A 25,854-nucleotide genomic window follows, 5' to 3' on the forward strand; every position below is an offset into this window, starting at 1 on the left:
TCTGGATCCTGTGATTTATGTTGATTCAGTTGATAATGCAGCTTATGAATTTGTGTATATTCATTCATTATTTTTAACAAGCATTCTAATTTTCAATTGAAATGAATATTAGTTTGAAAGTAGTAAATTACTCCATATGTGTAAATTGAAACGTACTGATAACCAACAACAAAAATATATGAGTGATGCTGGTGACATAAGTGAACTGCGTATCATGTAATTTTTATGCTCTATTTTGTGCTTTAGTTTCTATTTCTGAATCAAGAAGATATAATAATGTACGTATTCCTTGTGCTTCGGCCTACTTACTAAAATATCCTCATGTTTTTTTAATTATAAAATATAGGAAGTGTAATGTCAAGGTTTATTATGCATTTACATACTGTATATTTTATATAGCCCATGGAAACTTTTCTAGCTCTTATAGAATAAAACTGTTGTTAGTTAAATTGAAATAACAAATTAGTGTTTCAAGCTTAACTTAGAAATTTACTGTGTCAATTAAATATAATGATAATTGTTGTCTCCATTCATAAAAATGCAATTTCACACAATTTCTGCTGAGATTGATTGTTACAATGTGTATACAGTGAAAGTTCATGCATATTGAATATCAGTAGTGATGTGGTGAAGACTGATATGATGTTATGAATTACAAAAACTTGTACTGTTAAGCACTAGTAAAGGTTTAAGTGAAACTTACACAATTAGTCATAATGAGAGCAATTATTAATTTATCATATTATGCAAATGGATTTTCTATAATTTTACATAATCTTGTAGGTTTCAATTATAACTTACAAAATTAAAAATATTATATTTACACTACTATTATTTTTTTTTATTATACTGCATATTAAATCATAGTAATATATGTTTTGAAAAACATTTTTTATAGACGGTTTAAATGTGATGCATTATGAGTTGGCTCCGCAATACATCAACAATGTTTGCCCGACAATTGTCAAGAACATTAGACCCTCGGCATGATTATGAGCCCCAAGCATGCTACAACTCATTCTGCAAGCATTGGCAACAAGCTCATGATATCATTTTGAAGTCTAAGGTAATTTAAATTTTTAAATGATTTAAGTTCTTTCACATCTTGTAATGAAACAATTTATCTTTCTAATAAAATTAAATTAAAATATCCTAAAATGTAGTATATTTGCTAATATTGTGAACCAAATTCTAGTTTATTTATATAAAAAATATAATATTATAATATAAATATATTTGATATTCTTACAGCCACAGCACTTACATGATGATGTATTAGGAGTTGTTAATCACTTAGAGCAACTGTCTACTCTTCTTGTATTAGAGGCGAGAGCAAGAGAAATCAGTACAACTCAAAATCCACAACCATGCTTTGAATATTTGCTTAGTGAGAATGTCCTGGATAAATTATATGAATGGACTCTATGTACTGGAAAGTAAGCATTTGATCTCTTCTCTTTTAAAAGTATTTGATAGAATTTTATTTTTAAGAAAAAATATATATATCTTAGTTATGGATTGTGTCAGACTAGTTATGAATTCTGCCTGATTCTTTAGGTATATACATTCCTGACAATCTATCATAACAGTTAATTTAAAAAATAACTCTGATTGTCAATAGTTTAATAAGTAAAACAAATTCAACAATTTTTCATAAAATAAGGTAGCTTGTATTTATTGTATGTCAAATTCTTAATCACATATTTCCTTAACCTTAATAACTTTTATCAGAAGCTGGATTTCACAATAAAGCATATGTATGTAAATTAACTAGGCAAGGCTTATCAGCATTACAATTTCCTGTGACTCATTTATTTAATGAACTCATGAACCTCTACATAATATGTATACTATCAATAACTTCCTTGACCTAATAAAACAAATATTCAATACAGCTTAAATAAATAGCAAGTGAAGAAACAAATACACTAAAAGGTATCTATAAACTTATCCCATTAATAACAAAATAATAAACTAGTCCAGCCCTCTATAAACTAAAATACCTTTATTTTTTTAGTTAACAGGTAACAGTGTAATTATATGGATTCATTTGTTAATTAATAATAGGGTAATAATTTATTAGTTCTCAATGATAATTTGTTTAACCATCTTCACAGTAAATGGTATTTTGGTCATGTTAGTGCATATAAGGTTTGTAACTGAACATGAAAAATTTATAAGAATTGTAAAATATAAAACTTGGGTTTCTATGTACATATAAGTCAAACAGTTTCATATTTTCTTTTACCACTTACAAAATATAAAGCTTATTAATATATTATCAGTATATTATCGAATGACTGATAAAATGTAAGTGAAGAGCAAAATTAATCTCTCAATTGGATATTTTGCAGATTATATTGAATTATGAGGGTGAAGAAATAAAACAATATTAATATAAAATGTATACCGCTACCTCATTTACTTTTATAATATTTATTTTGACATTAGGATGCTAACATTAATAGATAAACTAAATGTAACATGAATACTATGAACTATAATGATATTTCTGTGAATGACTCTTAACACAATAACGATAAAAACAAACACTGTTGCTATTTGTACATAATTATTGTGAGACATTGTTGGGATTACAATATTATGACTGTTATGTCCTTTTTGATCTTACTAATTCACTTCAATTTATAACTTTGTGATGTATAAATAATATCTTGGTACATTTTGTATTTGATTCTTTGGCTGTTTGGTGTATTACTTTGGGTATAATATACCACATCCAGGTTATTAATATAGGCATTAATAGATTGTCATGTATAAAGATTTGAGTTTGTCTAGTTAATAGTCTCAGAAAAGTGAATTGGAAATATATATTAATGTTTGTTTTGATTACAGATATGAAAATGCCTTAAGATTGGAACAGCTACGGCTGTTTGGGCATCTCATAAGTTTTTATGGATCACAAGTATGCAATATCATTTATTAAACTTGTATATGATGACCATTATATTCTGCTTCACACTCCTCATATTAAAAAAAACTCATATTTAAAATTTATATAACCCTTAACATAAAAATATAAGTAAACATATTTAAATAATTTACTAAGTAGTTTTGAATTTAAATTTATTTGCACAACATCTTTTTATCACAAAATTGTTTCGCGATGTCATCCTTGGTTTGATTTTCGAATATCCAAGTTAAATATTGTTGAGATATATTTTTGTTTGATTTTATTCATAATGGGCCAAAAGTATTATTATTATTCAATATGTACTGTAATTTGGTCCTTCGAGTCAGACTTATCAATCATTAATTTGACATTCTCACTTAGATTACACATTGCATGTTTGTCCTAACGTATCAATGTAACAAATTGGTTTCTTTTTGCTTTCTTCTTTTGTTATGATAATAATTAATTTTCAAACTTCAGTTCCAAAAATGACAGGATTGTTCAAATATTAAAACTTTTTGAATGATGTTTCTTTGTGGTGTTAGTACATATTAATTTAAGAGGTTTATTAAAAAACTAATTTCAGGTTATAGCAGCTGAACCATTTTTACGACCACTTCTGAAATTGTTAAGCGGCTTTAGAGACCAATTGGCGCCGCCAAATCTAGAGAGTAAGTTACGTTATGTTAATAATAAACTAAAATTATTTTATTAAGGACAACGTTCGGTCTTGTACGTTGTAAATGTCACTGTCAAGTTGTCTGCTATGAAAGTTACATTATTTGTTTTCGTAATAAAATTTATTTGCAGGTCAACTTGTAACGATACTCAATCAGCTATGTATAACGTTGATGCAGAATCTGAAATTTGTCGATTTGTTTTTCTTAACTACGCATACGCAAAATGGATCGATCCCAGAGTAAGTTACAAATCAACTTATTGTATAGTATTGAATATTTTTTATTTAGAGATTACTGATCTAATTTTGAATTAATTTTTGGCTGACAAATATTTAATTTATTAGATATATCCTAATGGTAAATTCAATATTTATATTTACTATAAATCTTATTGTCTGCAGTTTTCTTTCACCGGCCTTTTATTGCGAGCGTCGATGACAAAAACGTATATGTAATGTCCTAGGCTCAAAAAATATACTTTTTGTATATTATTGTTGTTATATTATTAAGAATGCATCAACCTGGTGACCTATTGTTGATGTAATTGTTGCTCTATAAGTCTCGTTCATGCCCTGAACTCACATTTCAGAGCATTTATTAGCATTCCTATGCTATTAATCGAAAACAATTATGGATTTTCGTTCTCCACTACTTGGTGTAGAAGTGATCGTTCATCATTCAATTTAATTTTTTGATAGGAATGACTTGCAATAAATTTAAGTATTTTGGTTAAATGGAAACTACATCAAAAGAACCGGCGTAGTATTAAGATGATTAGTGTCGAACAATAATTACGGAATTTCTAAGTAAATAGTCGAATAGGTTACTTTGCACTTAGCACTGCTTCGACCTCAAATGCGACAACGATCCTTTTTCCGCAGACTCTTCTTTTATCGAACAGATGGCAAACGGGCACGGCTCACGTGATGGTAACTGACACCACCGCCCATGTACACTCACCGTCAGAAGGTTCGCGTGTGCGTTGTCGACCTTTAAGATAGTGGTACACTTTTCTTTTGAAGGCCCAAGTGGTTACGGTTCGGAAATGCCTAAAACGGCAACAGGTTCTATAAAGTACAAGGAAATAAATGTCTTGAAACGCTCTCAAAGCCAGACGTCAAGGTGGAACGGGTGGATATCAGCTATTTTTTTTAATATTTCAGGTTTATAATAGGCCAGTTGTTATTAGCATCAGTGCACCGCGAAGGTTCTTGCGGCTCCGTTTCCCGCGATGCGTTCCTTCTTTGTGCAAAGATGTCCGCTCGTTCCGAACAACTCGCTGAATGTTTGCTCGCGGGGAATGCTTGTCCAATACTTGCTACTGGTGAGTTTATTAGACGATATTAATTGGTATATAGTTATCCTCATCACTCTTGTGATATTTTAAACGTGACGAAAAGAGATAACATACATTTACGTCATTAAAAAGATTTTAATTATACAGTTAATTTACATTTTGTAGTGCGATCGACGGTAAGAAAAGGACTGCAGTATTCTGATAATATTTTGCAGTTCGCCAGGAACAAATAAAAAATGCATCATATTTAATGCTTACAGGTCTAAGTGGTCTGTATTCTCTTCTTCCTCGCACATTAGGGGAAGGCATTCTCCGTCTAACTCCGGATGATGTCAACAAAGTGCATAAGTTGACGTTGTTCATAGATTCGTTGGAGTTTTGCAATGCAGTAGCACAGGTAATGTCATTTTTATCATATGGAAATCCAATAACACTATTAATCTCTATTAAGGGGAAGATACAATATATTTGGGTTCTATTATATAACTTTGTATATAAAAATAAATATAACTTTCCAAAGATTAATATTAAGTAATGATAAAATGATGATGGTCTGTTTCAATTAGATCCATATGCTAATTTGTATCTCATGTCACAATGTCGTCTTCAGCGCTGTCAAAATTCATAGAAAAAAACAGTCCTGAAACGTGAATAAAACTTATTTTATTGACTTCTAAAATACGTGCCATAATATTTATGTTTAACATATATTTCTAGGTCGCTCATCCGTCGATAAGAGCACAACTTCTGGACTTGCTATTGCAAGGTTTTCTTGTTCCTGTCATGGGTCCAGCGCTTTTACAGGTATACGACCTAATTTGTTCGCGATTTTTGGTGATATCACATAAGCTTTTCATAATTCATAATGGTTCATTTTTCTTTAACATTTTTTTTATATTTGAATATTAACACTAACAATCAAGCGTAATTCTTTCATTCAGTCCATTGCATGTTTTTATGTATCAGATATCTAATTGAACTGTCATGAAGCTTCATAGTTAAAATGTCTGCAATTAGCTTAAACAAAATGCTTAAACTAACGGCAGATATGCAACAACAAAGCTTTATAATACTAATATTTCATTATAATACTCACACACTTACACACCCTGACACATTACACCTTCCCACACATACCTGAAACAAGAAAAGATTAGTACAGTAATCCAAACAAATCGTACAGAAATATAGCGTATTTATACGTTATATACGTATACGTAATAAAACGTTACGTATTATATATACGAGGGGCTGAAAAAATATGAAAATGCGTTATGCTAGTAAGAGTACCGTGTTGAGGCGTTTACTGTACATTGTCTTGGTTAATACATAATGGTTTTCGTATATACAAAAACCATTAAGAACTGGACTGTAACTGGTATAATCTGTTTCGGCTATATTTTTAATTAAATTTTTTAATGTCGTTAATGATCAGTCAAGCATCTAAAGTGATGTTCAGAAACTAGATTTCGACACATCTATTACATTTTTGACATACTGGAGACATACTTAGCTAAGTCTCGTTTCTGAATATAACTTAGGATCAGTCACGATTTAGTGCTATGTATGAATCCCTTAGCGGGAACTATTACTCCCGTATGTCAAAATCCAATACATTTTTGACATACCAGAGTCACACTTAGCTAAGCTGATTATAACATCACGTTTAACGCTAAGTATAAATCCAATATGTCAGTTGAGACAGTTCCTGCTAAGTCTTAATTCTGAATATAACCCTTATAGCTTATTCTATATAAGTACATCTATTTTACGTAATATTGTGTTGTCTTTAACGATTGTCGCAAAAATATATGGAAATAAGGAAGCTTTCGTGGTAAGCGCGGGTTTGGTATGCTATTGTTTGAGACGGTTTAGTGACTGTGTGATTTTGTTTTTGTGCAGTACTCAACATAAACAATAGTAAAAAACAAGAGTCAATTGCCAAAATAAGAGATTTATATTTTTTTATATGGAAACAACTCATTCGCCTATTTATAGAAATAGAGATTCATATAGAAATAGAGATTCTATAGAGAAGTACGCCAAAAGTATTAAAATGTGTCGATCCTGCCATTAAGTATTCGTATATTCAATACGATACTGCGAGTTTCTGAGATCTCAACAATTTTTCATCAAATTTGTATAGTTTTTTACATGCTTTTTGTTCGAATCGAAATGTGTGCTTTTTTAGTTCCTAATACGTCCGTCCACACAGCTGCTCAAGTTTTCCATATAAAAATGTTGTTACAATTATATTATGTCAACTGTTTCATTTTACTCATTGTTTTTTGTTATTATTTATTGTTAAGGGTTAATATGCTTTATATTACTTTCATCCATTTCTGTAATTTGGTCCTTCGAGTCGGACTTTTCATTTATTAATTTGACATTCTCACTTAGATTACACAATGCATGTTTGTTCTAACGTATCAATTTAACAAATTGGTTTATTTTTCCTTTCTTTTTTTGTTATGATAATAATTAACTTTGTGAACACGTTTTATTACATTTAAAACCTCAGTTCCAAAAATGACAGGATATTTCAAAGAATATATATATATATATATATAACCTTTTTGAATGATAATGATGTTTCTTTGTCGTGTTAGTACGTACAAATGCGTTCATGTCAATAAAGAAACCTATAATTTTCTTAAAATAATCCATATTTAATAATCATTATAGTTAAATTACGCATATTAACATAAATAGTGGTAAACAATTAACCAGTCAAATAATTTTCACATAATGAATTAAGTTTGTGGCCCTATATTTGTTTACCAACCGTCACTCAGCCGTCATACCTGCGCCTAACACGAAATACTAACCGTACGACGATCGTAGACGAAAGGGGAAACGTTGCAGACTGGGGCCATCGAACAAGCGGCGGCTACAGCGTACTTTGAGCTACTGATTCGCTGTATAACGCCAGAGGGACTTATGAGGGTAGTTCTACATTTTCTCTTCACCTATGAATATGATGGAGTGAAGATGATCGATGTTCTACTGGCTCGGCTTGAAAGCAGTTCGCAGGTGAGACAAATTATTTAATTTAAATTTCCTAATACTCAATAGGACGGAAATGTGTCTATATTTTTGTCGTATTATACGAATTATGTAGCAGTTAATATTTAATAAACTTGTCTTATGAAGACACGGGATGCCAGATTAACAGATTACTACGGAAACTTTATATAATGGCATAATGGAAAAAATAAAATATTACGATTTATTTCCAAATTTATGACTTTTCAATTCATTAAATACAAACTAAATAAACAAAAACTATGCAGTTATAAGTACTTCCGAACCTATTCGACCTAAGTCCTTCAAGAGAAGAGCGTATCGATTCTTAAAAGGTTGGCAACGCACTTGTAAGCCTACTAATGTGAATGTCTATTGATCAAATTACGACAACTCAAATGCAGTGGCGACACGCTACGCCAACAATCGTTTTTACCCACGACTATGGATGTTTCAAATCATAATAAATATATAATAATATTACAAAATATATTTTTCAGCTGTCCTTAGTAACACTCTCCCTTATGGAGACCTTAATTGATCTAAATTGTGAGGACGTCATGATCGAGCTGGTATTCAAGTACCTTTTAAATGGCCATCACATGGTCTCACCGCAGAAGCACAAATTATCAGATCCCGAAATGTATAGGCTGGCATCTCTGGCCTTCTTGGAGTTAAGCCCGAAATGCTGTAAGAGGCCATTAGAAACGACAAAAGCGTGGGTCGAAGAGATGGCGGCCAGTGGAAGGAAGGTTCTGGAACTTAGTAGTAATGACAGTAGGAGAGTGAACGGAGTACACGGAGATATTGCTATGAATGATCTAGTCCAGGATGTCAATTTTGATTATGGGGTAAGGTCTATATCTCACGACAACCGAATATTTTATTAACTATTATTCCATACGTAACTTTTGTGTGTAACTGAGTATCGAATCCAGGACTAGCCAACTAAAATAAATAGCTATCTCTTCACCTTGTTGTACCGCATTAATTTAGTTACTGATAATAAATAAATATTTATATATAATCACGATAATTGTGTATGCTCTTGAAGGAACTAAGTTACTTCAGAATAATATTTAAAAAGTTATTACAAACGTTTCAGAACCCGAACGAAACCCTAATCGGCAACTATCATGCATATCTTTGCGATAGTCGCTTTGAGATAGTTACGCGATCCATTGCGTGTGCGCACTGGTCCTCGAAATACAATACAATTTCTCCCAAAAGAGAACCGAACAACAACACGAATATCAAAGAAACAGAGCATACTATTGATAGCCTAGTTTCAATTTGCACAAGTGGATATGACACTTTTAAAACGTCAGAAAAAAGTGACACATCCGAAAAAGAAAACAGTCTCAATTCCTTGACAGAGGAAAAGGAAGGAAAGGAATGTTTGGAGGAAAAGCAACAAGTTATTGATGAAAAGGAAACCCTTAGTTTGAATTCCTTTGGGGAAACTAGCGGCTATAATAGCTTTTTAAAGGTGGATTGTGATGAGGGATTTGCTGAGGATTCGTTTAGGAAGAGTTTTGAAAAGGAACTCGAGGAGTTCAGTGAGGCTGACGTGCCCGTGGGAAGCTGGAGGGTCAGCACTGATAGTATTATTGGTATGTCACACTTTAAATATGTCAAATATTTTGTCAAGTTAGTAATTTAATTAACCTTTTTGCTTACATACATAGTTGATAATATTGTTGAAAATATAATATAATCAAAATTATGTTAATTATATAACCATAACCTACTCGTTAATACCTCAGTACTAACTAGCTTCATTAAAAATGAAGGCTAAGCCTGGAATGTCATTCAAACTTAAATGTAGTTCTAAGAGGTGTCAACCATTTTTTCAGTACGAAGTTTGACATATTTGACAGCGCACAATATGAAATTGTGACTTGAGATACGAAATAGAATATAAACCTTCTCCACCATTTAAATACTTGTTTGATTATTAAAATCATGTTTCAGGTCCGCTATTAAGCAGTCTTCTTAGGAAGACGTCGCGTAGTTTAGAATCGGATGTTACGAGCAACTGCCACGTCACGAGTATCATCTGCAAACTGTGCTCATTTCCATCGGTCCTACTGGTGGCAGTTGTACTGTGCCCCATTTTGACGCCTAATGTACCGTCGTTGTATCAGGTAAGGGTATTTGCATCACAAGGTTTTTACAGAGAGATTCCGGAGTACCGGCCTTGTTTTGTTGTAATTGATATATATTTTTTTGTCTGAAAGAAAATGCTGTTTAGCGAAAAGCCCCCTTGTTTCCCTCTTTATTAATTAAGTTATATGATTGTTAAGTATGTTTAAACAACAAAATATATAAACGAGATAAGGTAAAATTAATTTTAATTATCAGTAGATGCATATCTATCCATGCATTATAATATGTAGTCCATTCATCGTTTAAAATAATTGAGCCCGTATTTTATAGTTTTTGTCATTATTAGAAATGTAGAATCGACAATTTAACGACTAAAGAGGTCGCAAAGTAACATGACATTCTACTTTTAAAACGCTTTGATTTGCAGCATATTATACGTGGGTAACACTGAAAATGTTTAGAACTGGCCAGTTAGAAACATTGCTAATGAAAACTTTTTTGAATTTCAATTTTAGACCTCTTTGGTAACCTTATGCAATATATTGTATTCACTTGTCATTTGTTTTTGTGAATTGGCGGCAAATCTAAAACTCTTGTTACACGTGAAAATGAATCTAACGCGAAAAAATTTTTGGTCAATCATTTATTATGACTTTTATTGTGGACTTACTCAACAACAAAGCTATGATAGGCTGCGATTAGCATTTCTTAATGAAGTCTCATCTCGTGCCACTATTTACAATTGGTTTAACGAGTTTAAGCGTTGCACGTAGCAACCTCAATGATGAATCGCGTGAGGGACCTTCTTTAACAGCGACTACTGAAGATAACATCAGTGCTGTGTCACGCATGATAAAGACAGATATGAGAGTCACCTATCTGCAAATACGGGCAAGCTTAGCCATTGGTATGAGTCAAGTTCAAAAAATATTACACGAACATTTAGGCGTCAGGAAGTTTTGTACCAGATGGAATCACCATACTTTAACCGATGGCCAGAAACACCTTCGCATGCACTGGTAAATATTTGACTATGGCAGGTGTCGAGATAATGAGTCATCCGCCATACAGTCCTGACCTGGCGCCCTGCTACTTTCATTTATTCCTAAGAACTAAAGATAAAATTCGAGGTTAGCTTTACGAGCCCTGAAGATGCGGTGAAAGCGTACGAAAATGCCATAGAAGAGGGCAGGAATGGGATAAGGAAGAATGGGCCCAATGCTTTTCTCTGCAGTGGTTCCATCGAATGTGACGATGTGTAGAGAGGAACGGAGATTATTTCGAAAAATAATAAAAGTATCGGTTAATTTCTACATTAAGCCTTTTTTCATTTTCTAAACATTTTCAATGTTACCTAGGTATCTATAGTATAATTAACACTAAATTACCTACGTAATCATAAAATTATAATGTCATCATCGTAAACCACTTCGTACGCTTTTCTAAGTAATAATAAATATTTCCTTGACTGGACTGGACTGGACTTCCAGGTATTTCTGGTACAAAAGTTGATCAATTGTGTATATTATTTTAATTTCGTAGATTTTAAATAAACTACGTGAAGAAGTAGATATAGCGTTAGAAGGGATGGAGAAGGTAGAAGAGTTGGTGGATCGAGCGAGAGTCTTCCTCATACAACGGGAGCTAACGTTAGTTCGGCGAGCGCTTACCAACGACGACAGTGAGTATGAAGAAGCGGTGCCCTCTAACCTATACAAATCGTTGATTTTTATTCTGTTAATTGCTTCTGTGAGGCTGGTTAAAAGAGGATGTTTTGACAAATTAATGATTATTTACACGTTTTTTACTCCAGTCATAGTATTCAACAGTTTATCAATGTGTCGTTCTGAGCGTTTAAGTATTACGTCACGCAATTTTTTGAGAGGATTTTCACGCAACGTCGGAGATTCTTGACTGCCCCCCCCCCCCATAAAACGCGTCGTAACCACTTCTGTATACAATAGTAAATCGTTTCGTGATCACCCCCAGTGACTCTATACCTCAAAACTTTGGTTGTAATAGTAATAGAAAATAGTAGTAACAATAACGCGTAATTCAATCCCCGGCCCACATCGTACCGTTTTACAAGAGGACACACCCCCCCAAATTCGTTAAGTAATACTTGAACGCTTGAGATAATGCTTATATTACCAATAACAGACGTCGTATATAACTAGCGTGCAAACTGAGAGAAAAATAAGACATTTGGAATTTAATATCGTTACAATTTCACGGAAGATTTGTAAAACCTAATTTCATATTAATTTAGTTTGTAATTAAATCTACAAGATTAGAGTAATAATCAGTTTTTCTGATATTTCAGGAAAAGCGCGGAATCCGAATCTTCAGCAAGACAGTTCGTTTCGTAGAAGCGAATCTAAAAGACGTAGTTTCTCATCTAGTATTAGCAATATGTTCTCCAGGAAGGCACCACGTAAGTTTTTCATTATCACTAAATTCTTGGAAAAATAAACATAACTTTTGGCCAAAACCCTAAAAATTACAAATATCAGCCTAATTTGTAAAAAAGCTATGTATAATATAAATAGACAATACATTGGTTCCGCGTTATAGGACACGCGTTGTAGTAGTATTCGCATAACGCGCTTGTATGAAACCATATAACGCGTGTTCAAAAGCAAATGATTCTCGTTTAACTTTTCCGTCCAAATCATTATAAATTTCACAGTTGTACGAGGGACTGAAATCGCGTAATATACGCGAATAAGAATAAAGGGGACTAATGTATATGTAGGTTTGGTATACACACAAAATATTTATACACATTGATGTTTTCTATAAATCGGTAGTACATCACTATGGTCTATTGTCAATGGTTACCGAAGCGTACACGATATCGGGATCTTTATTACACCTTGGGTTACAATATCGAAGTTTTCATATCCCTAACTATTATGAAAATATACTTTAGCCTCTAGCCCAATAATGCAGGACTTTTATGGTGAAGTTGTTTTCAAATCGGTCAAGTAGGTTTGGAGTCTATTCAAACTAAATAATATTAGTGTAGATTAATTCACATTAATAAAACATACTAAATTTTATTATTTCATATATTCTAGAATATTGACCCTTCCTAGTAGTTCAAAGTAAACCCCCGATTATATTAAAAATAAGTTTTTTACTCCCTATATTAACCACAAAATGTTCAGGTTATAATATATACTGATTGATTAACAGCATCCCCGTCACCACAAATCCAGCCACCCGCACCACAGCTAGCATTCACCCAAGAGTCATACTGGAATAAATCAGCAATTCATCGCTGCATATTAAACGCAGTGATCCTCGACGAATGGCTCAAAGAATTATCAGCCTTATGTCAGGAACAGGCGCTCAGATTATCCGCTGAAAGTTACGAACACGAAAACTATATACGAATATTAACCTTATGACTACGGGCGAAGGCCTCACAGGGCACAGTTAAGAAAAAAGTTGTCTTTTTCGAACCAAACTTGGAGACGCAAGTGTAAATTTGAATAATTTATTTTCGAAATGTGAGGTTATGGTTCGAACAATTTTGATACTTGTGTGCATTATTGTATTCTGGAACAAACTATAATGCATCACAAAATGGATGAAGACGTGGTTGGAAAAGTATAGTCAAATTAGTGTATTTTTTAAGATTATAATATTTTATTAATTTTAATGACGTCATTACTTTTAGGTGCAGAAGTATATGAGTCTTTCATTGGTCAATCTTTTGTAGATTTTATTTCATAATGTAGTGACATTCTAAACAAATATTATTATGAACATTGAATTGGTTGTTTTAAAACTAAGCTAACTTAAGATTAAAGTTTTAAATTTATATTCAAGTTGCCTTGTAGTATTGTAATTGTTTATAGGTAGTTGGCTATAAAAGCCTATTTCATAAGACGTACGTCTAGCCTCAGCTGCAACTCATTTGTCATTGTGAAATCTATTTTAGTCGAGGAAATATAATTAATAATAAGATTTAAAATATTTTTCAGATGAAATATGGATAAAATGTTGACAATTGTCCTAATTGAAAAGGTATTAGAAGTTATATTATAATGTGGTTTATTCATACTACTTTTAAATAAAGAACTTTTCAGTTAGTTAAATTTTCTCCCATATTTATGAAGTAGGGCATTATTTATGTTAAAATGACGTTCAGTATAATTGTTTTTAAATAATTGTGTGGATCCACATGTTTAATTGAATTGGCATGTATGCCATCTACTTAATTCTAAGTACCTAATAGTTATAAGATAAAATTAATCGATAATTATCAACGAGTATGCCATGATGTAATTTTGAACTGTGATTTTGTAATGTTCAAAAATTGGAATAATTTATTGTAAATTTTACTTTTTAATACTTATCTTCTAACGTAGATTCGTATCTCAGTGATTTTAGTGCATTAACTAACATTTAATTTTTAGGAATTTTACATTTAGAAGAAATATTATTAACATTTATTTGTATTTAGGGTTCAAATAATGTCGAAACAATAATTCCAAATGTTCGAAATTTGAAAATATTTTTTTTTTCTAATGGCCTATATTGATTTTCTCAATTTGGATTCCTTGAGTTATATTCGTGCAACGATAATTTAGCGTGTCTTATTATTTTGGTGGTTACGGCATTTTATATGAAGGCGTTTGATGCTTTATTTTCATTATGGGGACTAACTAATCATATATTAATTATATAATCCAAATATTGTCACTTCATTACCAATAATTGGATTATTTTTAAATTAATAGAATTACAACCGTAAGCACCATTTTTAATTTATTGACATTTTAATTAACAATTAAATTTAGAATAATTTCGCTCAAATTCTATTATCGTCCTTTTCCGTCCAAGGATGTATATTTATATGGCACAAATATATTCTTTATACATTTATTTATTGTTTTATATATTATAAGTGCAGTTGTAGTTAAGTAAAATATAATGTATACTACAATGGCCGCTATAAACTTTATGAATTTCTATACAAGCTTCATAGCTATTAAATCTTGTATCTTTTTCACATTACTAATAAAACAGGAAATTTCAATTTTTATAGAAAATGACCTAAACTATACAAATCTGTCAGGCATGCCTTTCAATTTTTGAAAGTGACAGCAGAGAAGCTGTTATTTGAAATATTTAGTTTTAGGAGAACACTAAACCAGTTTCTGTAGTCTTTGCTCATATCACAGACAATAATCTATATAAATGCGTTCTTATTTGTAGCGGCTATTGATAATGGTATTTAAATTCAATTTGTGTGCAATAAACAATTAACATGTATATTAATGCAAGGTAAATGAATTTACCTGGCCATTTTAAATTGTGTATCATCAATCAAATATAATTAAATATAAATGTATCGTTGTACCCTCTAACATCTAAATTTAAATAAAACTTTTCAAAATCCGATTATTTTGAACAATTACCATACAATTATGTGACATTACAAAGAAAGATTTTAATGCACAATTAAGAACATTGTAATTGGATATATTATGAAATTTTTATACGTAGATTATTATTTATTAATAAAACAAATGAGCAATTTAGTGTTTTATTTGATTAAGTTGCAGTTATACAGTTAAGACATTCTTATACATTTCAGAAAAATGCTTTTTTTATAGAACAGGGGGCAAAAGGAGGCTCATATTATGTCTGTTTCTCGAAGGGCCCTAAGTCGAATTGGTTCGGAAATATTTCAGTAGGCAGCGTGCCTTAAAACGATAAGTTGTGTAACAATGGACATCGAGGACGGGAGGAATTTCGTATTCTGCCTTGACGTCCGATGATGAAACTCAGCTGCAGGTATTAGCACTCCATAGTAAATGCGGTAGAAGATGCAGAGTGACGCCACATCTCAACGCAACGCCATGGGATCCAGCCGCTTGCAAAGGGATTGGTCGTCGACGATTCAAACCACTCTTCGTGAAATAAGGTCAAGTGTATGGAGCTGGTACTGGGGAGCTCCCACCCAGAGGTGAGAACAGTATTCCATGTGGGGCTGAATTTGCGCTCTATACAGTTGCAAACGGTGGCAGTGGGCCAGTTACAAGATAAGTTGGATCATATAATTTCTTTATTGTCTACAAAAAACTGTTATATTCCATTTGTATGGTATAAAAAGTAGTATACTATCTGTGAACTGGTAATGAACTAGACAGCGGCCATTACATAAGGACCAGACTTGACTACGCACAACTTACCTAATGAACGTCAGTGCGGAATCCGAGTCACCAACTATAACTTTACTTGATTTGATCTTCTTGTATATTTTAATTCTTCAATTTGAGTCAACACTTCTGGGCCTCTATTTACATGAGTTTTATATGCAACAAATAACACGGCTTTAAAATTCGAAGCAAAAATTTCTTAAAATTTATGAGAAAAGTGACTAACAAAGAAAGCCATTATTTTTTTACCCATTGTTAATCTATCAGCTCTCTGAATGTTATTAGGATTGATTTTCTATAATAAAATATTCATCCGAGAGTTATGTAACCTTATATTAGTTAAGTTACATATATATTTTAGTAAATAATAAGAAGCGCAAACCAAATGTTAGCCATCGTGAATCGTCGCACAATTGGCACCAAAAACACATGGCCATAAATGGTATGGTATGGTCGACTTCACTTGGATTGAAGTGTTAGTGAGGTTTATTACTCTTAGATGAGCCAAATTAGTGTTTGATAGCGTCGCAAACCACACTATCGTTAATTGTATGTTAGATATATAAGCTCATATTTAAATCATTAAAGCCAGTTGTCAATATTACATAGCTCATACAAAGAGCTTTATTGAAAGTTTTGTTTGAGCATCTCCATACAACAACGGCCACCGAAGTTAACCCTATAGGCCAAATAACTTTTAAGAACTTAAAAAAAATATTTTGTAACTGACTGTTGAGTTTAAACCACAAAAATAATATAAAATACGAGCGAAATAATGACAAAATGTAAGTTATGTCAATCTCAATATTTAAAGATTGTTTAGAAATAAGTTCCTTTTTTGTATAAAATCACTTGTAATCTTAAGTATAAATAAACAAACAAATCTTTAATAATGATTTGAAATGAATAATATTAATTTTAATAGTAGTTATTTATTTAGTATAGCAATAAAGCTCAAGTCTTTAGTAAGTCGAAACCTAAATTTGTATGAAAATTACAGTTCGTGTCAACAAATATTCATACAAATTTAGTTTTAGACTTTTAATATATACATACACATACCACACACAACTACTGTTCAAGCGTCTTGACTAAGCCCCGTGGTATAGTGACCACAGAGTATCTTTTAATATATAATAACACTGGATAACCGAAAGACTTGTATCCAACTCCATTTCGTTTATTACATTAAAAAATATATCAGTCAGCCGTGGTAAAGTGATAAAGTATTAATTTTTTAACTATTAAAGCAAATAAACAAACTTACGAAAAAAATGTAGTGTTGTATATAATATTTAACATTTATTTATAAAATATTGTCATTTGACTATCAGTAAAAATATGAAAATATTGTGCTGACTAATATTTGTTACATATTATCATTTACAAATAAAGCACTATGGCATCATTTTTAAATCATAGAAATGATAGTTCCGTTTATATAGAAGAAGCTATCACCAAGGATAACGTAACGTATTATAAAATTATTGTTAAAGTCGGTTTTGTACAGTGGGACGTATGGCATCGCTACAGTGATTTTGTAGAACTTCACGACAAACTCGTCCGCGATTATGGCATTGAACGGGATCTACTTCCGCCTAAGAAGGTCATTCGTAATAAAACACCAAAATTTATTGAACACAGACGAGAAGCACTCAATGAGTACCTCAAAAATGTATTTAACTTTTTGAATTTGACCATGCCTTCAGAATTTGCTCATTTCCTGGACTTCCATTTATATGATATATTCTTTTTGCTACAAGATTTGGCTAAGAAACTATTTTTAGAAGGTGATAAAATGTTACAGAGTGAGAAATCTCATAAATTTACACCATTAGAGGTTAGTTGAATATTAATTTATGTATCATACTAGAATATACATGTCTGGCTAATAATGTTATTATAATGTTTGTTGCCATACAAAATTATAACCTTTGACAAAACCTTAAACACATTAGATTCTTTTATGTGCCTTACTTTCATATTACTTGGTTAAAATTTAAAGATTCTTGGATTATATTTTGCTTAGAGATAAAGTATGAAAATAATGGTTCTATGTGTATACCTATTCTATTAACTGTACAGTTACAACTTATACATGTCATTTTAGGCATACATTAATACATAAATTATGTAAGCAAGCTAGATAATATACAATATATATAAATAAAAGATTTTACTGTACAGACTATATAGTGCTCCTATTCCTTTTTTTTAGCTCCATGCAATAAGTGAAAGATTTAAAATAGCTTGTCCACCAACAGAGAAACTAGATCAAATGTATGACTTTAGTCATATTTTGGACTTTTGTTCCCAAATAACATCGTTGAGTATAGAAGGCAGTTATCAAATACTAGGCACCAGTAATATAGTTCCAAATGATTTAAAGTTTGATCTTATACCCTTTAAGTCTTTGATGGATTTAAAAATTCTTGGTGTGCCTATGGCCTGTATACAAAGTGTTGGTGAGTATTTTTAGAGTATTGACTTTTAATGAGAATTATGGTTTAATATCTTACTACTATACTATCTTTGTTAATAATAATAATAAAAGCCTTTTATTTGAAATAGTGATAAAAAATTAAGTCAATCTTAAGTGATAGAATATATTATATAATAAGACATAGTAATAATCATTTTGTTTATATGCAGAAAAGAAGAAGAATACTGACTGATATTGTAATATTTTGTTTTCAGGGAGTTTACGAGCATCATTGTGTACATTATCAGTATTGACTGCTACAGTTGTATCTCTTAATGAATTTCTACTAGTAGATGTTCTACATAAGGACCCATCAAGTATTACAGATTCTATGGTAGGTAAATAATAACTTTAAGAAACACCTTTTTACACAAAATACTAAATAAATAACTAATTAATTTTTCATACAACTAAAAATGGTTTTAAGATTATTAAGTACACAAAACAAAAAGTATTTAATAGAATTAGTTGTAGTGTTATCACTGCAACAATTTAACACTGTTATCACAATGCTTGCGTGTCACTGTGTCATGGCAAATACGGACCAAACATATGGTAGATGGGTTGATACTCTGACCTTACTAGTATATTGAAACTGCATTATATGCAATACGAAACAAATAGGAAAATTTAAAGGACAACAAATAGGTATACACTTATTTAAAAATATAAATACATACATTTTGTAATGTCATGGATCTAGAAGCATTGCCGCTACAACCCCTTCTCAATTCACTCTTAGTCTCATATTTCTGGATTCTTTAAATTTTAACCTTAATGGCAGTTGATGGTGACCTTTCATATAAATCTTGAATTCATATACATTATACTTGAATCATTATCTTAGCAATCACTTATTCTATTTTCAGATATGGAAAAAATTGACATTCATTAATTTCTCAAGCAACAACATAAACAAAGTGGACTGGGCTATCCGTCTTGTACCAAAGCTGCAACACCTCAACCTATCATCTAACAAGTTGACAGAACTGTGTGATATCTCTTGCCTCCATGATCTCCAAGTATTAAATTTATCGATGAATAATTTCAGTACTTGCGATAATTGGCATGCTAAAATTGGTAACATTGTTAAAATTGATTTGTCACAGAATAAAGTTCAATCACTACAGGGTTTTTCTAGATTGTATTCTTTGGAAAGTTTAGATTTAAGCTGTAATGTAATCACAGATGTTGAAGAGGTCCAGCATATATGCAAATTGCCTTGTTTAGAATACCTATGGTTGACAGCGAATCCTGTGGCCACAACCATAGACTATAGAGTGAAGGTCATGGAGCAATTTAATGCCAGAATGTCAGAGCTTTGCTTGGATAATGAAAAAGCATCCGAAAAAGAATTGGATACTGCAAGAGTTTTGCAAGCATTAAGAGTAGTAAAGGAGGGTAAAACTCCAAGTTTCTTGCAAAATAATCATACAAGTCATAGTTTTCATAAAAGTTGACAAATTATGTTTTTTATTAGTTAATTCTATTTATAAATAAAATCTGAATATAATGTATTTGATACTTTATGTATTGCGATTTTTTTGTATTTAAATAACGCATTCCTTTTTCACATGGTTTTTATTCGCAATTATTGTTGAAAATACTGACAATTTCTGCCTTAAGACTTCTATTTACGCTCTAAAAGTGTGGTAAAACTAAAACTTCATATATATATGAAGTTTTATTATTCTCTCAGATTATTTATATATATATATATATATACGTAACGTTAACGTATCTCAAAGACAAACATGTTTGTCTAACAATATTGAAGTCTTCGTTGAAAGTACGTAAAACGATGGCGATGATATACAAATTATGCGAGCGTAAATAGGAGTAGGTAATCATGACTTAGAGTCAAAATGTATTTACGTTTAAGGTAACTAACTATTAACCAACATATTAATTTTGTGATATGCAACTCCTTGTCTTATGTTAGTTGTAATCTAAATATAACACTCAAAGTTACTAATGTTGACTAATATTATAGATTACTTATGATTGGGATAAATATCCTTTTTAGACCGGGATTTTGAAGAAAACCCCGTCGCAAACATGATGTTTATGTGAGCCTATAGATAATTATGGTGAATATATGATATTTTAATGTATAAGTTATATTATAAAGAGCAAATGAACATATGCTATATTTAACCAAATTGTTTCTGAACTTTAGTCAGACAACCATTTTTACAAGAGATAAGATTCTAATGGGAGAAGACATTAGATTTTACGTTACAATTTGTATCGAGTTTATATGTTTATGTTTTTTTAATAGCTACGCCAGTCTATAGACAGCATTATCAATTAAGTGTTCATAAAAATAGGCCCTTTTTCCTTTAAAAACTTTTTAATATTATACAATAGGACTGCTCATTGACTTTATTGTACCTAATTTTTTTTACTAATAATGGGGTTATCTTAAACAGAAACCTTTTTCAATGAAGGCCATTTCGCCAGTGTGTTTTTGAGTTTACACCAAATGGTGTAAGCTATCGTTTTTTAATAGTATTATACTTGTGATTTTATTTTAAATAATATTATATGCCTTTTAATAAATATATTTACGTTATTTATGTGTTTTAATAGAATATTTAAAACCTACAGTAATTTTCATGCCGCTGTTTAATGAAATAGTTATAGACTGTATTATTTAAAGGGTATTTACTATAAGTAAAACAAAAAAACTTACTTTTTTCTTGTAGTTATCATTTAGTATTCTCTTTCTATACAAGAATACTTGTATTTTTAAACAATCTTAAAAAAATACGAATGTTCCCTTAATATCATTTATTAGGACTCTCACAGCTCTTAGAATAGTCGCTGTAGACAAACAAGTCTTCGTGAACAACGAAATAGTTAAAAAAACATCACAATTCTTTGTTTAGCTATATGTGCAATACAATTCAGATAGAGGCCTCCCTAGTAAGTCAGAGACCTGTGACAGGGAAGCTTCGCTCTTTAAATTTACAAAGTTTCATCAAAGGTAACCAACACAATTGGTTTAAAAAAAACGAGGGTAATGTAAAAATAATAAATATATGAATATATTGTGATAACTATGTAAATGTGGGAGTTTGTGGTAGACGAAACAAATGCGTGTTGCATGAAAGATGGATTAAGGAAAAAAATATATTAGAGGATTTAACAATGCTTCTGTTATGTTGTAGTTGAGTGTACCGAGCCAATGGTTTAAAGTTGTTTTACATTTGGGGTATGTAAGATTATGCAAGCTAAGGGTTTTATTTAAACTATTATAAGAGATAAGCTGAGCGATTGTTGAATTGATTACGTGCAAAGATAGTCTTGCAAATTGTGTAGCTGATTATATTATGTTGGGTCCTTTTTTGAGGTGTGTCTGTTTTATGTGGAGAGGTTGCGTGTCTCCTAAGGACACAACGGAGAATATAGAGCTGGCGTATGGTCAGTAGTTTGCAAGACTTGTACAACTCTTCAGTTGGAAAAGTTTTATTTTTTAGTAACATTATTTTTATAACTGCTCTCTGAGCTCTTTCAAGTGCTAGAACTTTGGTTTTCGCACAACCACCCCACACTGTGATACAGTAGGTGATAACAGATTGAACTAATGTTTTATACACGGTATGTATGATGTTTGGTTTCGCTACTAAATTGCAAAAAATCCAACTTAACCTACGTATTATTTTTATTACTGAATCAACATGGGCGTACCAGTTTAGATTTGGATCAATAATCACACCTAAGTATTTAATCTGTTACACCCTAAGCAGCGTATCACTGCCGCAGTCTTCACTACAATTGCAATTTAGTTTGTGTAATTGTATGTTAAGATTAAAGGGGGGTTGGCTCTTATCACGTATAGCAAAAGTTATGAAGTTAGTTTTAAGTGGGTTAATAGTTAGCTGACTGCTGGTTAAGTACGCGTTAAGTTTGTGAAGATCCGCTTCTGCATTTTTATAAGTTTCCTCCCATGTATCCCCATAAAAAGTTAGTGCCATGTCATCAGCATAACAAGTGATGATACCTTTATTGATTTTGGTATTGCACATTTCATTGACATATATTAGGTACAGCGTTGGCCCTAAAACCGAGCCCTGAGGGACGCCGAATGAAATCGGGTTTTCATTCACGTTACTAATTAAGTTACCTAGCTTAACTCTTTGAGTCCTATCTGTCAGATAGCTGGTCAAGAGGTTGAGAAAGACTGCTCTAATGCCGATATTATCCAGGCGCTTAATCAGAGTTGAAACACAAACAGTATCGAATGCCTTTTTGAGGTCGATAAATAGTGTAAGACACTTTTGTTTCCGGTCAAGGCGTTCAACTAGGTAATTTATAACGGCTAGGACTACAATTTGACCTAAAACCAAATTGTGTTGGTGAGAGGAGATTGTATTTATTAAGGTAGCATATTATTCTTGAGTTAATAGTTTTTCTAGGATTTTGGATATAGCTGTTAAGATAGAGATTGGGCGGTAGTAACTGATGTCTTTTTTATCACCACTTTTGAAGATTGGATGGATAATTGAACTCTTAAGAATGGTAGGGAAGACACCGGTTTCATAACATACATTGCATAATTGAGAGATAATAGGAGAAAGTAACGGTGATGCTAGTTTTAAGAAGCGGTTGGAAATAGTATCTATTCCAGTTGCACTTTCTGATTTAAGGTTTTTTATTATAGCAGAGATTTCATTGGGTTCAGAGTCAACAATTCCTATTGATGTTAATTGCATCTTATTGTTAGAGTGGAAGTCGAAGTTACTTGGGGTGGGTGGTAGTTCTTTTGCTAATAGTTGACCTATGTTTGCAAAATAGTTATTGATATGAGCAAGTGATGCTTCAATGGTAGGCTATATTTGCATAAGTTCTGAGTTATTGTTTTTGTTTTGTTTAGGTTACTAATTTCTTTAATTTCATTCGAGAGGGTTTTAGTATTATTGCTTGTTTTAGATAATAGGTCACGATAACACTTGCGCTTCAGCTTTTTAATTAAATTGTTGCAGTAGTTACGATAACGTCTGTATGTTATCTGGAGTATTTCGTTACTAGAGTCTGTTTTGAGTTGGAATTGGAGTTTATTCCTGTGTCTTATGCATTTCAGAACACCGGGTGTAATCCAGGGCTTTATACAACGCTTGGTTTTTGGGATAGTTTTTATTTTAGTGTTTGCCTCAAGAGTCACTGATATCATTATCAGTCAGTTTTTGCGTAAATCATTGGGATTGTCGATGGTTAATAGATGAGAGAGGTCGGTTTGCGTCAGGGTGGATAGTGCACTTTCATAGTCGGTTATGGTATTAATTTACTAACTTCAGTCGAAGTCGTGTGTTTGAATATATATAAGAACACACCTGAGTGGTCAGTTATTATAGTTTTTGAAACGGCTACTTTTGCTGAAAAACATTTAGAGTCAAGGTTAAGTATAGCATGATCTAGACAGTTTTTGTCTCTGGTTGGTAAGCGGTGTCCTGGAATCAGTCCTAATCCCGAAAGGTGTGTTAGATAGTCAGTACCGTCCAAGTCAGTAGATTCATCTAAAATGTTTATATTAATATCGCCTAGTATTATAATATTTTAGTCAGGGATTTATCTTCTAGGTATTTAGTCACTGATTCAGTAAGTTTCTTTTTGTTGCTGTTTGCATGTGATCGGTAGATTCCGAGTATGCTTAGGTTTCGTATTTTGATAAGCATGCCAGAAGCTCCGAATAAGTCTAGTTCTTGCTCGGAGTGTTTAATGTTATCTTTGACATAAATAAATACACCATATATGATGGGCCTGATAGCCCTTTTTGATAGGAAGGGGTTTATCGTGGTGAAGTCTACATTCTGTTAGAATAATTATATCCGGGTCTGTAGATAAATCAAGCAGCTCTAAGTTTAAATCTAAGTCATCCGAGTTCTTATAGACTCGTATATTTTGGGTTAGAATATAATGTCCCTGTTTTCGGGTTGGAATGAAATTCTTGAGCTCTTCAGGTAAACAGAGAGTTGAGGAGAAATTAGATGTTTTGTCTAAATCTTGAAAGTACCTATCCATTTCTGAGTTTGGTAAGGCCCAGGTTCCTATGTATTAGGAATTGGAGATCATGTAATTTTACTTTGATGTGTTTATGCAATGGTAAGGACTGAGGCACGATTGTGAAAAAGTTAGCAGTTATGTGTAGATGTTCAAGACTATTTACATAGAGAATATGAGAGGAGTGTACGTTAGCCCATGAGTTAAGAGAGGTGAGTTGACAACACAGTACATATGAGTTACATAAACTTAAGTAGCAAATATTAGAATTAGTTATAGTACTTGAGATCAGCACACAAGAGAGTGGGATACAAAATAGTACAAATAATGGTTGACACAGAATAAATATCGCGATTAGTCAGTCTAAGTGCATTAGGTTTTGAACTTGGGCCTCATATGTTATTTGTATTATGGTAGAGGTGTCGTCTTTTCGCAGGTATACAAGTCCTATGGCCGTCCAACAGTACTTGTATTTCTTCACTCTCTTCACGTCTCGAGCTAGAAAGTAAAGCCTGCTTGCCTTCTGCGTTAGTAATTCCGAGATGAAGATCGGTACATCAGGATCCTTCTTAAGTCCGAGGTGTTTAGCACAGAGTTTGTTGGTTGGGCCAATATTAAACTTCTTAGCTGCATAGAGCAGTTTGTCTCTTGTAACCTTAGAGGTTAGTTCGATTACAATTGTTTTTGTAGAAGAGTTTCTCCTTGTTTTATATATATCCGCTATGTCCTCTTAGTTGATTTCAGATTTTATATTTTGCGCAAGGTTTGACATTAGTTTAATGAGGTCCTCTTTAGATTCTTTACCTTCCAGAGGTACATTTCTCATCTCAATAGTTGTCTTCTTTTGTTGTCTGGCGGTATTCGGTTATATTCTAATGATGTTCTAAAATCAAATATGTCTCGTATTTAGTCACCGGTCAGGGGTGTGGCCTTGGTTGACTCTCCTTCCTGAAACTTGCGTATGCGTTGGGGGCGGCAGCAAGTGGGCGGTGACTTAAAAGAATGGCGGCTACTCCTATGACGCACTGTTATCCTAGGACTTGCTAATATTTTATTTATTATAATTTTGAAACTTTTTCAATTTAATTAAACACGGGTTGGATTATACACGACTACTCTAAACTCTACTCGAGATCCAAAACGGAAGAGGATCGGAATCGGAAACGGAA

The 25,854-nt window shown here is 32.1% G+C and overlaps 2 protein-coding genes across 3 annotated transcripts; both read left to right on the plus strand.

Annotated features, from left to right (window-relative positions):
- The first annotated feature begins 24 nt into the window (after positions 1–24).
- On the plus strand, positions 25–15,567 carry LOC123709448 (FHIP family protein GF15501). 2 transcript variants are annotated; one of them, XM_045660813.1, is made up of 16 exons: positions 25–278; positions 899–1,066; positions 1,252–1,436; positions 2,857–2,926; positions 3,501–3,585; positions 3,725–3,833; positions 4,758–4,918; positions 5,152–5,288; positions 5,609–5,695; positions 7,736–7,924; positions 8,416–8,766; positions 9,021–9,528; positions 9,890–10,062; positions 11,567–11,705; positions 12,348–12,458; positions 13,223–15,567. In XM_045660813.1, exons 2-16 carry the CDS (start codon positions 920–922, stop codon positions 13,435–13,437), a joined length of 2,667 nt encoding a protein of 888 aa, XP_045516769.1. In that variant the 5' UTR covers positions 25–278; positions 899–919; the 3' UTR covers positions 13,438–15,567. The 2 variants fall into 2 exon arrangements, with proteins under 2 accessions (XP_045516769.1, XP_045516770.1); XM_045660814.1 differs by having other exon boundaries at positions 7,757–7,924.
- A 1,849-nt stretch (positions 15,568–17,416) lies between these two features.
- On the plus strand, positions 17,417–21,242 carry LOC123710204 (nischarin). Its single transcript, XM_045661961.1, has 4 exons — positions 17,417–18,040; positions 18,419–18,665; positions 18,898–19,016; positions 19,552–21,242. The coding sequence occupies exons 1-4, from the start codon at positions 17,600–17,602 to the stop codon at positions 20,140–20,142; spliced, it is 1,398 nt and encodes a 465-aa protein (XP_045517917.1). The 5' UTR covers positions 17,417–17,599; the 3' UTR covers positions 20,143–21,242.
- Positions 21,243–25,854: the final 4,612 nt, after the last annotated feature.

This window comes from Pieris brassicae, chromosome 5 (genome assembly GCF_905147105.1).
Source record: "Pieris brassicae chromosome 5, ilPieBrab1.1, whole genome shotgun sequence".
NCBI lineage: Eukaryota > Metazoa > Arthropoda > Insecta > Lepidoptera > Pieridae > Pieris > Pieris brassicae.

Excerpts from the sequence above, each read along its gene's own strand:
- LOC123710204 (XM_045661961.1), top strand. The coding sequence starts at position 17,600 with ATGGCATCATTTTTAAATCATAGAAATGATAGTTCCGTTTATATAGAA. Across the intron at positions 18,041-18,418 it reads ATAAATTTACACCATTAGAG|CTCCATGCAATAAGTGAAAG; the intron begins GTTAGTTGAATA and ends CCTTTTTTTTAG. Across the intron at positions 18,666-18,897 it reads GGCCTGTATACAAAGTGTTG|GGAGTTTACGAGCATCATTG; the intron begins GTGAGTATTTTT and ends TTTTGTTTTCAG.
- LOC123709448 (XM_045660813.1), top strand. The coding sequence starts at position 920 with ATGAGTTGGCTCCGCAATACATCAACAATGTTTGCCCGACAATTGTCA. Across the intron at positions 3,586-3,724 it reads GGCGCCGCCAAATCTAGAGA|GTCAACTTGTAACGATACTC; the intron begins GTAAGTTACGTT and ends ATTTATTTGCAG. Across the intron at positions 11,706-12,347 it reads AGCGCTTACCAACGACGACA|GAAAAGCGCGGAATCCGAAT; the intron begins GTGAGTATGAAG and ends CTGATATTTCAG.